Below are 16,030 nucleotides of genomic sequence, written 5' to 3' on the forward strand. Positions count from 1 at the left end.
TCTACTGAACCTCAATCATGCAACTGCTTTATGCCCCTTCTCCCTCGCCCACCAACCAGGACCACCCGCAACATGACCAGCCGGCAAGTCCCGCTTATAATGGCCACCATCACCTCTACCACCATAGCTATATCCCATTCCTGGACCAGCTCTATCTCCTTCGTGTTGTTGATCGAGGTTTGAGCCAGAGTACTCCATGTGTCGTTTCTTGAGCGAATCACCGTGGATGTCGGAGAGGATGCTGCTCCAGCTTGGGCCACTGCGGGCGAAGTCGCGCTTTTGGTGGTGGAAGTCGCTCATGTCGATGTCAAGGGGGTGGTGGTTGTCGTCGTGTTCGTCGTGGCTTTGGTCTGGGCCTTGACCTTGGCCTTGGCCTGGTTTCGTGCTTGAGTCTGGTCGGGAACCGCCGCGGAATGATCGGGGGTGGCGGCGTAGGTTGCGTTTGTCTTGCATGGATCCTGTGCCTACTGGGGGAAGGGCGCCTGTGCCGGAAGGTTTTGCTGAGCCTGCACCTGCGCCTGCGGGTGGACCACTGGCTTTTCGAGTGCCAGCATCGACACCACTATCGCCTTGGCCTTGACCACCTGCACGAGACTTCCAGCCATCAGGATGGCCTTCTATCCAGTGCTTGGCATATTCGCTCCAATCGACCTTGCCAGACCATTCACCCTTGCCTGGGAAATCTTCTTCGGACCATCCCCCTGCATCCATACCACTTGGTGGGCCGGTTCCAGCGGCTGATCCTGTACCTGCACCTGCACCTGCTGCTCCTGAGGCTGGGCTTGCAGCGGAGCCAGTACCACTGCCAGGGGCGGAACTACCTGCACCAGCTGCTACTATATCTGCGGCACCAGCGTCGCTTGCGGAAACTGTACCCGAGCCCACACCAGCGACTCCTGTGCTGCCACTGGCTTCGGCGTCTGAAGCAGGCATAGTAGCCGTACCAACTCCAGGAAGTGTTGCAGTCACCACCTTGGTGGTAGTGCCGCCCTGTGGCTTAGCTGCAGCAAGGAGCGCTAAGCTCGCACATGAAAAGAGCAGCGCATCGTGGTAGCGCATGTTGTGCTAACGAGTGTTTGGGTTCCTCTATTGAAATGTCAAATTGTGCTTGAAGTGCACTGATGAGAAAATCAGTCGAAAGAAAACCTGATCTTGATCAGAGCAACATCAAGAAGTTAGTTAAGCAAGCTAACAAGCTTGAAGTGGATCGATCCCAGTCATTGAAGCAAGAGTGCTTTGTTTGAGATGTGCGTAGTATGTCCATAGGTGTTGACAGAATATCGAGTCATTGTCCGAGCTGCAAGCAGGCGAATGATTCTGCAGGGTAAACGCTAGAGTGACAGATGAGCCAGAATCGCTTGGGAGGGGACCAAACAGATGTGACAAAGATCGAAGATGTAATCGAACCAGAACCTGCAAAGTCTGCTTTGTCGACAAAGTGATCGAGAAGATCAGAAGACAATGAAGGGCAATGACTCAAGTGCACGGCCATCTGCCAACTTCATCGCTTGGAACAAATTGACCTACACGTTCGTCCATTGCCAAGCTGAGTCTTTCGTGGCAGAAGGTGTTTCCATATCGACTGAAATACTTGTTGATGACCTGAAGGTGGACTTGTTGCACGATCGAGCGTTCGTTGCACGTCGCGTAGGATGCTGTAGGTGTCTAGGGCTGATCTGATCATCAGGGGGAGTGACTAGAAGGCTTTGAGAGCTGTGCAGGAGCCTAGGACAGAGTAGCTGCTCTGTAGAAAGCCAAGTCTCCTCCCGGGAAGGAGCGAGCAGACCTGAAGGATGCAATTAAGTAGCAGGCATCAGTATATGGTCCGAGAGCGAGCCAGTGCTCTTTCTTGGAACGTACATGCCAGTCACTTCAAGCTAGTAAGTGCGAGTGAATATGCAGACACGCGAACAGGAAAGGTTGAGACTGCAATTATGGTATTTCTTTTTATTTGTCCTCGTGGTATGACTGCTATCTGCTCAGGCCAGCAGAATGCCCTTTTGCGTCCATACTCCATTCCGGGGTATGGATTGCCAGTGGACTCTGTAGCGTGAATCTTTGCAAAGTACATAGCGTCCTCCTTCATAAGGGAAATGCAGTCATGAAATTGTTTCCAAATTTTTTAAATGAAAGCGAAAGCTGCCGTAAACAATGCCATTACTGTGGCAAGTATTGGTACGTGTAGTGTCGCGGAGCTGCTTTCCAATGCAGCGGTTGTAAATATTAGGTTCGCTGTAATCTGACTTGAGTTGAAGCAATTGTTCTCATTTACTTCTTCTGCATCTTCAGGTTCGACAAAGGTAATGTCGACACAGTTGTAGAGCGCTGCACCGTGCAGAGCAGTCTCAATGATCTGTATTGTCGCATTGTCCCCAACATGGACAGTCAATCCGGCTGGTAGCGGTACTTGTGGGAGACAAAATGTGCCTGGCCATGGTTCTCTTGATGGTCCGACAATGTTCAACCCATTTTGCATGACGAAGGAGTAGTTCTCTGGGTTGTTACCCAGTCCGAGGTTGAAATACATAAAGGCTGAAGAATGGCCTGCGAACCAGCCTGGCTGAAATGCTATCGCGCCTCCTCTTACTGGCCATCTCGTTCGATTGTGTGACATGGGCATTCCTCCACCTGCGAGTCGTCAGTATGTGAATCGTTGTTGGTATGTATCGGCGCAACCTACATGGATATTCCCACTGCATGCCAAATGGATGCAGCGTTCCATTGCCTGTATCGAATGTCGCCAGCCCATTGGTGTCGTGGACTGTACCGTTGGAATGTAAATTATCTCCTCTCCAACCAGGATACGTTATGACTGTATGTGCTTGAATTGCTCTGAAGAAGGTCGTCAATGCTAACAAGCATATCGATACCGAAAGCCTTGGAGGCATTATGGTTGTTTTTGAGATGTCGCGAACGTGGCCACGACAGATAGTCCGGTTCTCTCGCCCAGACAAAGATGGATGTCGTCGCAGTTGTTTTAAAGCCTACGTAGATGGTGGCCTGGACCTATACCAAGCATTTGACCGATCGATGGCAATACGGCCAGGTGCTGACCGTGCTTAGCAAGGACACTCGGAGCTGAGGAGTATTGGCGAGGTGAGGGCCTAAATAATCGGATGTTCGTACAGATCCTCCAGGATAAGATATTTTGAAGAGTGCGCATGCCGGAGGGACAAGGGGAAGCGCCTATCAAAGGATAGCTCTTCCATACTCGACATGATTTGCGTGCGTTGGTGCTGTGGCAGAGGTGGATGTGATGGACGGGCCTGAAAGAGCGAACTGTCCAACCGCTGGCAGTAAGACAAGAGCGACCAGTCAGCAGCGAGAGCAGTAAACGCAGTCAGATGTGACCATCTTGCACTTTGGCGTTGTGATTGGTCAACACAGAGCACACCAGACTTCGGTAAGCGCCCAAGCTGTTCAGGCTAGCAGCTTTGGGCAAGGTGAGAAAGAAATACAAACTGTTCCTGGTGTACACAATCTCACTTACAAGATGTGACTCGATAAGCTCACGGGCAGTAGTATAACATTGCAAACTTTGATTCAAAGTTGACGCTGAATTTCACAGTATGAAGTGGTTTGCCGAACCTTCTACCTTCGTGCTTTGTCGGAAACGGATCGACCTCAGGCATATTCCGCCACTCTATTGATGCCTGAGTGCTAAGGCCAGACACCTACTCTTGGATTTTAGAGGTCTTCTCTCGAGCCGTTATTCATGGCCCTGTTTCGTTTTCACGACCACAAAGCCGTCTTCGATCCGACCAAGAGACCTCCTTACAGCATGACAATATTCCAAAATTCTCACCAGAACCCATTTCCGTTCAGTGCGGCTTGCTCTTCCTCCCATTCGACCTCCTTCGGGCTTTTCCACCCCAAGAAAGACTCATTCTCAATCTCAGCTGACTGTGTAATAATTGCCACAAATGCTTCTTCTGGTCTGACTCGCTGGCCTTCAGGATTGAAGCCGGAGGTCTCGTTCGTGCCATCGTAGCCCCATGCTGGCGGTCCTCGAGGCTGCTGAACTGGTGGCTCAGGTTTCTTGCCTTCTCGAATTACTCGGCGTGACTCTTTCTCCTCCTCCTCCTCCTCGTCATCATTCATCACTAATCTATTCATGCCTGCAGAAAGAGACATCAAGGTATTTGGCTGCCAAGATTGCTCGAATCGAGTCCTGCCGTTCCGCAATCTCGTTTCTTTTGTAGTGTATTCTACTGGTGTTCGCTGAGCTGCTACACGGATTCTATCCTGTGCAGGTTCAGTAAATTGCACAGTGAAGGTTGTGCAGCCTCGTTCTCAAGCCGGGTGATGTTTGCTTCTGTCAAACCTTGACTTGCAAGAGCTTTCCATTGTGGTGTGGTGTCAAGTTTGGATTCAGACTCCTCTTCTTCAAATCGCTTGAACACATCACAGTCACATTCGCACTTTTGGCTGCAGGTCTTCACGCAGAAGTGACTGCAGACAAGCTCTTTGTTGCATGGTATTGAACAAGTGATCCAGTCATGGGTGAAAACGTGGCATCGCATGGTGCATCTGTGACCACAATTCAATATTCCGCCACATGGTAGATCGCAACCACCATCAAGGACGTCAAAGTCTGAGGGATACTTTACCCAGACTGTCCTGCCGTGGTTTCTGCATGTGAGTGGCATACTGTCCTTGCTGCGGCCTTGTTTCCACAGACGATCTTCCACGTAAGACCACACTTCGTTGTGCTCTGCAAGGAAGTTTCCATTCCCAAAGAGATAGAAACCATACTTGGCTCTCGAAAGTGCCACCACGATTCGGTTGTTAATATCCAAGAATCCGATTTTGCCTGAAGCGTTGTTACGAACTAGCGACAGAAGAATAATGTGGTTCTCTTCTCCTTGATACGAATCTACCGTCTTGACTTTGTTGTATACTGAGGCAGTTTCAGGATCGTCCTTCAGAGCTCGAAGGATCTTCTTGCGTTGGCCGTTGTAGAAGGTGAGAACAGTTATCGCAGCTGGAGGAACTCTATTCCTAATCAGATGTCGATAAAACCTCGCTATCAGTGCAGCTTCATGCGCATTGTATGTTGACATGCTTTCATCCTGATGCTCCTGAAAATCGTGGTTGAGAAACCAGCTGAAGATCGATCCAGTACCCCATTCAGTCCTATCTCGTGTTGCAACCGAGTCATCGTCTGTCAGGCCCGGATAAATGGGCTGTATAAGCTCTCTGAATTCGGGCTCCATACGTCGCTGTTTGAGCAACGTTCTGTGTGGTAGCTTGTTCCTGACCAGTCGTTCAAACATCGAAATATTCAGGTAGTAAGGGTCGCCTGCTAGTTCCTTGACGCTGCAATTTGCTTGAAGTTGCTGGTGGTCGCCGACGAGGATAAGATGCTGCAACGAGGCAACACAAGCTACACTGACCGGGGCCTCAAGCACTTCAGCAGCTTCTTCAATGAGTATAATCTTGGGTTTAAGAGAGGAGACTAGAGCTCGATATTTGCTCAAACCCGTAGTTGTCATACCGATGATTGGGGCCTCTGCGAGATAGGCCGCATCTTTCTCCCACCTGCCAATTTGTATCTGAGAACACATTCCTGCGTAGTCGTTGGCACCTTCTCGCAATCGCCGTCGTACTATTGCAATAGCTTTTTCTTGCATGATCATATACATGGGACCCTTCAGGTATTTCGGGACCTGATAGAGGTCTTTCGCGGTGTCGAGCAGGCGTTTAGCTTGTCCAATGGTCTGCGCTGTAGGTTGTGACATCGTTTGACCTATTGCAAGAGAAAGGTAATCGCCCCTCAGCATTTCGTAATCCTCCTCGTCGGCGACACCCATTTCTGCATCTAGCTCACGACGCTGCTCAAGCTCCAGATCTTCTTCGGCCTCCTGAAAGCCGAAATTGTCGTTTGAGTAGATCGGAACGAACGGCTTGACAGAATCTCCAAGCCACATCTGCAACGGCTCATCTGGAACAGCGTCCGATTGAAGCCAGTCTGCTGCACCCTTCTCCAGTGACTTTCGCTGCTGGGCATTGATGACACCAAGATTGAAGAGAACCTCGCTGGTCATTAGACTTGGACCATCGGCTCGGACTGGCGATAGAAGACTCTTGAGCTTCAAAGTTTGTGTATTGATGTCGCGTCGAGCTTTAGCGAAGCAAGAGCCTAGAGGGTCGTCATACACTTGGGCCTTGCGTACTTCGTGTAACGCTCTGGCTTTAGTCAGTACATTCGTTGACCGACCGCCAAGTCGAATGAAGTTGGGCTCAAATTTGTTCACAAAACCGAGCAGTTGATCAAGAGCATGGTTCGTTTGACATGCAACGATTATTGGCGGGTCGCCTGGTTTGCGATTCCTTAGCATGATCTCGATCGCTATCTTTGATACATGAGTCTTGCCAGTTCCTGGAGGTCCTTGTATAATTGCCAATTTTCTCGTCAGGATATCTTTCATAGCCGCCCATTGTGTCGAGTCGAGAGTCCGAGTAGGTGAAGAGGGCCATTGTCTAAGCAGGTTGACATTCTGGAAAGCTTCAAGCGTGCCTTGGTCAGCAGCTGGGGTAATGTCCCGATCAGGCTCTTCAATAAGATATTGTGGCGGGCCCACATCCCATTCGAGATGACATATGTGCTCTGCAAGTGGAAAACTGAATCCACTTAGTGACAACGCAGACAATTCTAGGAGAAGATCTGACTTACGGTTCTGCACTCTGCTTCTGCAAAGCTCTCATAGTATGTCGATATGCCTCGAAATATCCTTGTGAAGCTTCGATCATGATGTATGTCTGTTGCGGATCTACTTCATGCGAGTTGTGGTCGCCAAACAAGATATCAATTTCTGGCACTTCTTGTTCGAGGTGGTCGAGTGGTCTAGCGGCAACGACAGCCAGTATACACCGATTCTGGAAGGCGTCTTTCGTAGGTGTCAGAGCAACGAGTGTACCAGATGTGAGGCGCTTGCTCGCTTGCCAAGAAATCCTCCGTGTTGCTCGTGCTAGAGAGAACCGTATTCGTGAGCAAATGCCTTTGTAGGTGAATGTCAGGCCAACGATTCGGACCTGCTCGTAGATGCGTGTGTCGTTATCGTCCATGCGCTGAGGATCTCTCCGGAATTTAGCAACAGCTTCTCGTAATGGGGCTATGGCATCCTCCCGAAGAAACTTGTAGTGTGCCTTTAGGTATTTCTCCTTTTTCGACCAAGGTTGATCAATTTTGTTCCTAGGAAGACTGACTGCTTCACCCTCGGGTATCAATATCTCACCTGCTGGAGGGATCTCGGGTATAGCCAACCAATCGTCAGGATCAGCTCCGCGAGAGATTGCCTCCTGGTTCGTCACATATTTTGACAAGTCTGGGTTGAGGGCAAGCTGGAGCTTTGTCTCTCTGTTGAACCGTCTATTGGAATCACCGTTACGTGCAGATCGACCTTTGAAGCGCTCAGTCAGGTGAGCGTTGTATTCCCCGTCCACATCACCATTCGACTGGAGTGTTTGTGGGTTGGATACTCCGTTTCGACGGTCTTCAACATTCTGTTAGCAACCACCCTTTACTCGCACAAGTTTGATAAAAACTAACCTCCATAGGAGCCTCGATTGCTCAGCCGTCCTCGACCTTGGCCACGGCCACGGCCTCTACCTCGTGCACGTTCAGACATTGATGATCGAGCCAAGGGAGTGGAGCTAGTTATGTCTGTCTGGAATTGCTTGCGCAAGTAGCACAGTGTCCGCAGACAATGTGAGATAGAGATGAGTATAAGACTATACCAGATCGTAGTGGTACAACACGAAGGTGGCAGGTTCAGATCTTTGAGTGAAGTCGGACCTTTCAAGTGAGGAATATTTATCTTGGAGAGTGAAGTGAATAAAACAGCGATCCCCACAGGCAGCCCAAGACAGCCAGAGCTCTTACCTATCACTGGCAAAGATTCGAGCTGAGTATCATTTGCACTTCATTTAAGGTATTTAAGGAGCTCAGTACAAGCTAACGAAAAGGCAGGTAGTACGCTCACGATGGTTGCCAATATGGGTGCATTCAGGCCTTGGCATAGAGAGGCATCGAGTGCCAGATTGGCAAGAGCTGATCACATTTACAGTCAACTCACTGCTTGATAGCGAGCTCGACCAGAAACACCATATCGCTCAATTAGAGCGGCTTGAACTACAAGGACTGTCAATAAGTCTTTTCAACGTTATACAATCACGTCGACCAGGCTTGGCTACGCTGAGATCTTAAAGCCATTGGTGCAACCCACCCAAGGGACCATCCCATGCAAAACCCAAACCACGTTGCCGCTACGTGAGCTGGTTCACCCGATTTTTTCAGCCAGATAATTTGAGAACCGCCAGACAACCACTGCCACGGGTCATAAGCCACATAAGAGGTCAAACAAATTGCGCGACAGAGTCAGACCTTTGCCGGCATGGATGATGACTTCGAAAGGTCCGATGTAGGGTCTCAGGATGGCGGCTCAGACAACGAGTTGGACGAGACAATACGGGATGACGATGAGAGGCAGGACGAGGATATGGAGGATATTGATGATGAAGCAGACGAGGACGCTGGCGCTGAAGAAGAAGGTGATGGGGAAGGCGAAAACGATGAGAATGAAAACGAAGGCGAGGAAAATGATCAGCCCAGCAATCAGCAACCGCGATCTTCAACTATAGGGGCTACGGATCAGACCCAAACTCAAGAAATCGATGGCAGTAAAATAGCGGATAATTCTCACCCACGCCCAGAGGTTCTGACTGCTTCAACGTACGACATTGTGCCTACGATAGCAGCACCACAAAGCACCTCGATAAATGCGATTTGTGGAACAGCTGATTCTCGCTGGATATTTACAGGCGGTGCTGATGGCTATATCAGACAATACAGTTGGGTCGAGTCTGTCAATGGCAAGACTCAATTGACCGTTGCGCAAAGACATCCGTTTGTCGACAGCGTTGTCAAGGCAGGTGTGCTTGTCACGTACTGGGAAAACTGGGATGCTCGAAAACAGACTCCGGAGTCGACCAGCCTAACCACAACGCAGACGCTCTCGCCAGTGTATGCACTTGCATGTCAAAGTCAAGGTCTCTGGATGGTGGCAGGCACAGCATCAGGCGCTATCAGATTGCAGACAGTACGCCACGATGAAGGTCACCAAATTGCTCTATTGGAGAAGCATACATCGGCTGCATCAGTGTTACATATTTCCTCGGACGAACGAAGCTTGCTTAGCGGCAGTTGGGACAAGACTGTGGTGGACTGGGATCTGAATGCTGGCAAGGTCAGGACATCGTACGCCGCTAGTGGTGGCCAAATATCATGTATTGAGTCCCGACCCATCTCAGCAGTGGCTGTACCTTATGAGTCTGGAGAAGTTGTGAAAGTAGATGCTACTCTCAGCAGCAACAATGCTACGGATGGGCTCAATGACTTTACGAATGGGGCGGCGTTTGACGGTGCCAATCAAGTTCGGGCTACAACACCGGATTCGTTATTCGGTGGGGATGACGGCGACGACGATCTTTTTGGTGACAATGCAGACGGGAACCTGGCCAACGGCAATACTTTTAGCTTCGATGATATAGAGATCAATCAGACGGCGGAAGAATCTGCAGCACCCGAGCATGGGATAGATACAGATATTGAGCTCACATCAACAGCACCAGCTGTGCAACCACTCCTCTCATCTCCCAAACTTGATACAGCAGCGCCTCCTTCGATCGACACTAATGGAGTGCCAAATACGGAACCTCAAGCTTTAGCAAACGGTTTGCCTCATGCGGAGGACATGGAGGTCACGAGCCAGCCGAAGCAAGAATCCGACGAGCGCCCCACGACGTCAGATACAACCTTCATGGCAACATCTATCGACGGATCAATACGCATATGGGATCGACGACAAGCACTGCCAGTAGCCCGAATAACACCCTACGACACGCCGCCGTGGTGTCTTAGTGCATGCTGGTCGCCAGATGGAAACAACATCTACGCTGGTCGAAGAAATAACACAGTAGAAGAATACGATTTGCGAAAAGGGCTCAAGAAGCCAGAGCGGATATTTCGGTTTCCACAAGGAAGTGGTGCGGTCACTTCTGTCAAAGCCATGCCTAATGGACGACATCTTGTCTGTGCTTCGTACGATATCCTACGATTATACGACTTGAAACATGTTCAGAACAACAGGTCGAGCGTACCATTTCTGATCGTGCCGGGTCACCGAACTGGTACGATCTCGAATCTGTACCTGAGTGCTGATTGCAAGTACATGATGTCGACGGGTGGTAATCGAGGTTGGGAAGGGTCACCCACAGAAGTTTTGCTTGGATATGAAATCAGCGTTCCCAAGTCAGCATAGAGACGCTCACGTGTTTGAAATTATTGTCATAGAGTAGAGCGTCGCTCGAGCCAAGAAGGTATATCTGGGGTCCTGTATTGGTGGTGTAAGGTATTGGTATTGGGTCTATGGTCTGAAGGTTAGATTTCATTTGGTAATTGCTACGATTGCATTGGGATAGCTCTCTTAGACGCTTGACTTGGTATGCGAAAAGAGTGGAGTGTCAAAGCATCTATTGTGTCTGTCCCATAGTGATGGATATATCTTATTGGTTTCTCTACAAATGGAAAACTGAGGTGGGTGGAGGTCATGATAACATCATAGCTGGAAAGTGCGGCCAGTTCCAGCATCTGTCCGGCTGACCGTGCGTTTCTACTATTTACAGCCGGCTAGGATGAGGGAATCTTGAGCCAGATTTCTGGTGGCAGGCGAAACAGAGTGTGGAGGAGGTGGAATCCTGGACAAGGGTTCGGACTGGTTGCCCATGAGACAGCGCTAGTTTGTGCATGCGTAGTATCAGCGATGTGCAGAAGCAAGAAATTCGCTGGGCTATGTTGCAGGGAAGACATCGTTCGTTGCCAGCTGGTTTACTGCCGAAAGTACGTTGAATCCAAAGACTTCTTCGTTTTTCCTTGAGACCACTGCTCTGTTCCTGCACAACAGCGCCTCAAACGGCCCAGATCCGATAGACTCAGATTCAGACACAGCCTCAGCGGCGAGTGACTCGACGGAAACTGGTGCATTGCGACAAGCACATCGACGACTTGAATTGGAAATTACATCGACAACTTTGTAATCGAGAATTCATAACGTATTGGTCTTGAAGATAGAGAGCAAGCACGAGCCGTTGCACAGGGCAGGCCACGTTTCGGTGCCAGTGCAACGACTGCACCGTTCTCCCCTGCACAACCACATCGATGTCGCGCAGTCGCTTCTCCTTCGACGCTGAGGATGGTCAGATAGCTCACGGTCAAGAGAGATACGAAGACAGTCCTGAAAGACAGACTATACGCTCACCACCACCACAGTACTTTTCACCAGCAGCCACTCCCTCCGAACCAACTAGCCCAGTTTCTGCACGTCGACCTTTGTCGACACACAGCAGACACTCAGCACGCTATGAACCCTCGCTGGATGTTCCTCGACGAACTATTGTGATCTCAAATACTGACGACGTGCCTCCTATACCTCCCGTCCATCGCACGAGTCCGACGAGATCGTCCCACCAACCCGAACAACATCTTATGACAAGTATGGACAATCACGGTCCTTACTCGCATGGAAGAGAGTTAGATGGGGTAACACACGAAGTCACGGATCGGGATCAAAGGCATGGCCGTCACAACAACCAATTGCCGCAACCTGCACCATATCCTGCACCACGAAGACCAATGTCGAGAGCCTACCCTGCAAGTTCTTCCACATCTGGCCTTCCCCTCGCTGCAGGCGCTGCCACTCCTGGTGTAGCTACTCCAGGTGAATACACCCCCGATGCAAGATCTTCTCGTCAGAGTCTGCACAGCGTTCCACACTCTAGACACTCCTACTACGCAATGGGTGCCAATGAATCCTACGATGGTTCTCCCTATCAGAGACATGCTCATTACCAGCCTGCTGTACAAGAAGCCGATATTCTCCCCAACGACATCATTGATGATGGTGATGATGGTTTCATGCCCGAGCCTAAGCGGAAATCAATGCTATCGTTGACTCGTGGCCGGGGAAGAGAAGGATTGAGCGACAGAGGGGCTGTGGCAGGTGGCGCAGCTGCTGGAGGTGCTCTAGGCGGCATGTTCGGAAAGAAAGAGAAGAACATCACTTCTAGTGGTTCCTACGATCCTGTATCAGCTTCTGACGGTCCACCAGCACACAAGAGCGAGTGGTTATCCAGACAAACAAAAGGCAACAACAAAATGCGCTGGGTTGTGGGAGGTGCAATCATCGTCGTTGTTGTCCTCGCCGTCATAGGCGGCATAGTCGGAGGTGTACTGAGCACTAACAAGAGTGGAAGCGCAGGTGGGAGCGGGAGAAGTGGTAGTGGAAGCATCAACAATGCAGCTGACGACACCGCAGCTAACGGCGACCTCGACATCAACTCAGCAGAAATCAAGAGCTTGATGAACAATAAGGCGTTGAAGAAGGTCTTTCCAGGCATGGATTATACACCATGGGGAGTTCAATACCCTCTATGCCTTACCTATCCTCCATCGCAGAACAACGTGACTCGAGATATGGCTGTCCTCTCGCAATTGACGAATGCCGTACGACTCTACGGTACGGACTGTAACCAGACAGAAATGGTTCTTCATGCAATTGATAGGTTACAATTGAAGGACATGAAGGTCTGGATGGGAGTATGGATCGATACGAATACTACTACGAACGAACGGCAACTCAGCAAAATGTACGACGTACTTGCAGACACCAAAGACCACTCCATCTTCAAAGGTGTGATCATCGGAAACGAAGCTCTATTTCGTGCCGATGAAGGCAAGGCCGAAGCTAAGGCCGAACTTGCTACGTTCCTAAATCAAGCAAGGTCCAACTTCACTTCTCTTGGCTACGATCTTACCGTTTCAACTTCCGACCTAGGAGATAACTGGGATGGCACTCTGGCTCAGGCATCTCACTACGTGATGTCGAACGTGCATCCTTTCTTCGCAGGTGTCTCGGTGGATGAGGCTGCGGGCTGGACTTGGAACTTTTGGACGGAGCACAACGTGGTCCTCACACCAGACGACAAGTCGCGCCAAATCATTGCTGAGACGGGTTGGCCTTCCGGAGGAGGTACCGATTGTGGCAACGCAGCAAATGTCTGCGCTGCGGATCAGACTGGCTCAGTTGCAAGCATCGACAACCTGAACAAGTTCATGGACGACTGGGTATGTCAAGCGCTCGACAATGGCACGAATTATTTCTGGTTCTCCGCTTTCGACGAGGCATGGAAGGTGGCATACAACGAGGTAAGTCTTGCCCCCTAGTCAAGTGAAAGCTCAACTAACATATTGCAGCCTGGTAAAGAATGGGAAGATAAATGGGGTCTTATGGATACAGCACGAAAGTTGAAGTCTGGCCTCGTGATACCGGACTGTGGCGGTAAAACAGTCTCTTAAGATATGGATCGATTTGCATAGCCTTTTGTAGCATACACCATTTGGGTGGCATTTTGACGAGCTCGTATTATGATCAGCGACCATCACGAGCAAGACTATGGTCAGGCGTAAACGGATCACGGTGGCTGCGTGCACGACTATAAATACAACATCAGAGCCAACGACTTCTCGGACGGCGGGGATGATGCGTCTGCAGCATTAGGAAGGTACAGGCTTATGTACAGACACATGTAGAAGAGATCAGAATTGGACGGTCATGCATCAGGTTACATTCTTTGGAACTTGGAGTGCTAAGGATACAGAACCGCATGAAGCAGAAGGGAGAACCCCTGGGGATTTTGAAATTACCCGAATTTACACGACGTGACGATATCCGTTTCCTGTCTTCTCTCTCACCATCAAGTCCTCCCGTCAGTTGCCCTTAGACATCATGCTGGATTCTTGTCACGTATTCCTATACTCCCTCAACGGCTGATAGGAGTCAGACAGCGTGTCGGCTAACCTGTAGCCTGGGAAAGAGGTAATGAAAGGTAAGGATTGGTACCTTGCCCTACTTCGTCGAACCTCAATGACGGTCTATATACCTTCAAGTCGTTTAGAACGAGAATATCTTCGCCACGAAGTAGAGGTAGATGTAGAGGTAGAAGCAGAAGTAGGAGTAGCCATACAGGTTTGTCATTCGTTATGTTCATAGGCGCGTGAGGCGCCAGTCTAAACTTCATGTTCTTGCCAATATCGTCACACGGCGGACTATCCATGCTAAGTAAGGCTGCCATCATAGTCGGGCTGACAACTCGAGAGCAAGCAAGACATACCCAAACTAATAGCGCCTGTCGCAGCATTTGATGCATCGAAACCGACTTGCGCATGCTGAGTAAACCGTAACCATCCATGAACGCCGCAGCCTGGACATAGCAGGTGCTTTTATCAATGCTCCTTTTCAGAGCTTCTTCCTGCTCTAATAACAATAGTGCCACTTGGGTATCTTTGAAAAAATTTCCAACGTGAATGATGTGTAAATATTTCGTGCTTAGAGAGAACCCAGTCTCTCTTGCTCGTGCAAACGTGCTCAAACGAATCGGCCAGGAACACTACGCGTTCTTCGCGTCTTTGATGACCGCTAGTCTTTTCGTCGCTTCTTTCCTCTGTCAGCATAGTCACGGTCTCCGTCGGAGTGGTCAGGTTCCGAATAGCCATCAGCATAACCTGTATAGCCGTCAAAAGTGTGATCGCCGTAGCTCCTCTTCTTCCCTCGTGTCTTGATCTTGTCACTTGGCACTGTGAGGTGTTGAGCTGGCCGTACGCCATTCGGTATTCGTGACTGCTGTTGTGATGGCGTGTGCTGCGGCGCCGCGGGCCTTTTGGCTTCGTGGCCGAGAACATCGTCCCATTCAGCTATCATCTTAGGCGGCATCGTACCAGAATTGAGTTGCAAAGCACTGCCCATGCCTCTTCGCAAGCTGTCAATATCGCCGACTTTGCTTTCTACCTGATCTTCGGCAAACCTTTCTGGAGGTAATCGCGACCACCCATACATATTGCTATGCTCAGAGTCTTCGGCCCTCGGCTCTTTCCAAGGTCTGTTCCTCCCAGAAAGTCCAGCCGTCTTGATCTGTCCTTCATATGACTTACGTAGTTTATTGATCTTTTCGCCCGTGCTCGGATCGGTTCGCGCCATTCCGCTCAGTAGGTCGTGCAGGCCGTACGTACCTAAAATGTGCTTACTCGTATCGACAAGAGGTCCTTTACGAGCTGCAAAAGATCATAAGCATAAACTTCAACGATGTCAACTCAGTGTTAGGGAAAGGAAGCGCCTTACAGGTATTCCTTAGACGTAGAGCAGGCCCGACGTCTTTGAATATCGAATCCAGTTCAGCTTTGTCCTTCCCGGATACCTCTTCCAATGGCGATTGCACTTCAGAACTCACGTTTGGGCGAGAGTCTTGTTCCTGTTGTGATTCTCTTTGTCTGTCATGGTTTGTCGAGGTGGAGGACAGTTCCGTCCGCATCCCTTCTTCTGTGCCCTCCCTTTTCTGTCGCTTACTCATTGGTCTTTCGTCTTCGTCTTGCGACAGTGATCTTTTCAAAGTAGTCTGCTGCTGAGGAGTTGCTGAACTTATCGACGCGCGCGGCGGTTGGTTTATATAGTTCTCAGAAGGTAAATCCGCCATTTCGTTCGTGTGTCGGCTATCTTGATAGGGCGATACATAGCGTTTTGTGGCGACTGACATATGATCAGGATAAGGTGGTGTCTGAGGCGTGACAACAGGGCCTTTGAGTATCGGCTGTTGTTTCACGCCCGATTCCGGAGGCGATGCAGGCGATAGCGGTAGACGTGGTGCAGTCGAGTGATATGACATGAGAGGATCGTAGAAAAACGGAGAGGACGCCAGAGGCGCAGCGCCTGTCTGCTACGACGCTGTCAACGTTTGCGCCAGGTTGAATTGCTTGTTATAGATTGATTGAGCTTTCGAAGGTGCGAGGGGTTTGGGCAGGACTGATCTGGCTTCACTCTGGATCGTGTCGCGTTTCGTTTTGACGGATGGTCTTGGTCAATTGATTCCGTGAGCGGAGAGTTATTTCTATTGTTGGTGATATTGCAGTCAGTCGTGAAAC

General features: G+C 50.0%; 5 protein-coding genes across 5 annotated transcripts; 2 read left to right on the forward strand and 3 right to left on the reverse strand.

Moving 5' to 3' along the window:
* Positions 1-15: 15 nt before the first annotated feature.
* On the reverse strand, positions 16-1,059 carry LTR64_005902 (uncharacterized protein; the record flags this gene model as incomplete). Its single annotated transcript, XM_064900239.1, has 1 exon — positions 16-1,059. One exon carries the CDS (start codon positions 1,057-1,059, stop codon positions 16-18), a length of 1,044 nt encoding a protein of 347 aa, XP_064753551.1.
* A 2,742-nt stretch (positions 1,060-3,801) lies between these two features.
* LTR64_005903 (uncharacterized protein) lies at positions 3,802-7,631 on the reverse strand (the record flags this gene model as incomplete). Its single annotated transcript, XM_064900240.1, has 4 exons — positions 3,802-4,118; positions 4,652-6,624; positions 6,677-7,496; positions 7,553-7,631. 4 exons carry the CDS (start codon positions 7,629-7,631, stop codon positions 3,802-3,804), a joined length of 3,189 nt encoding a protein of 1,062 aa, XP_064753552.1.
* Positions 7,632-8,396: 765 nt separating this feature from the next.
* SPT8 (Transcription factor spt8) lies at positions 8,397-10,322 on the forward strand (the record flags this gene model as incomplete). The annotated part of the gene is made up of 1 exon (XM_064900241.1): positions 8,397-10,322. One exon carries the CDS (start codon positions 8,397-8,399, stop codon positions 10,320-10,322), a length of 1,926 nt encoding a protein of 641 aa, XP_064753553.1.
* Positions 10,323-11,854: 1,532 nt separating this feature from the next.
* LTR64_005905 (uncharacterized protein) lies at positions 11,855-13,414 on the forward strand (the record flags this gene model as incomplete). Its single annotated transcript, XM_064900242.1, has 2 exons — positions 11,855-13,264; positions 13,313-13,414. 2 exons carry the CDS (start codon positions 11,855-11,857, stop codon positions 13,412-13,414), a joined length of 1,512 nt encoding a protein of 503 aa, XP_064753554.1.
* A 1,120-nt stretch (positions 13,415-14,534) lies between these two features.
* LTR64_005906 (uncharacterized protein) lies at positions 14,535-15,774 on the reverse strand (the record flags this gene model as incomplete). The annotated part of the gene is made up of 2 exons (XM_064900243.1): positions 14,535-15,166; positions 15,234-15,774. The coding sequence occupies 2 exons, from the start codon at positions 15,772-15,774 to the stop codon at positions 14,535-14,537; spliced, it is 1,173 nt and encodes a 390-aa protein (XP_064753555.1).
* Between the last annotated feature and the right edge of the window lie 256 nt (positions 15,775-16,030).

The sequence above is a fragment of the Lithohypha guttulata genome (assembly GCF_036872675.1).
Source record: "Lithohypha guttulata strain CCFEE 5908 chromosome Unknown scaffold_4, whole genome shotgun sequence".
Classification (NCBI taxonomy): Eukaryota; Fungi; Ascomycota; class Eurotiomycetes; order Chaetothyriales; family Trichomeriaceae; genus Lithohypha; species Lithohypha guttulata.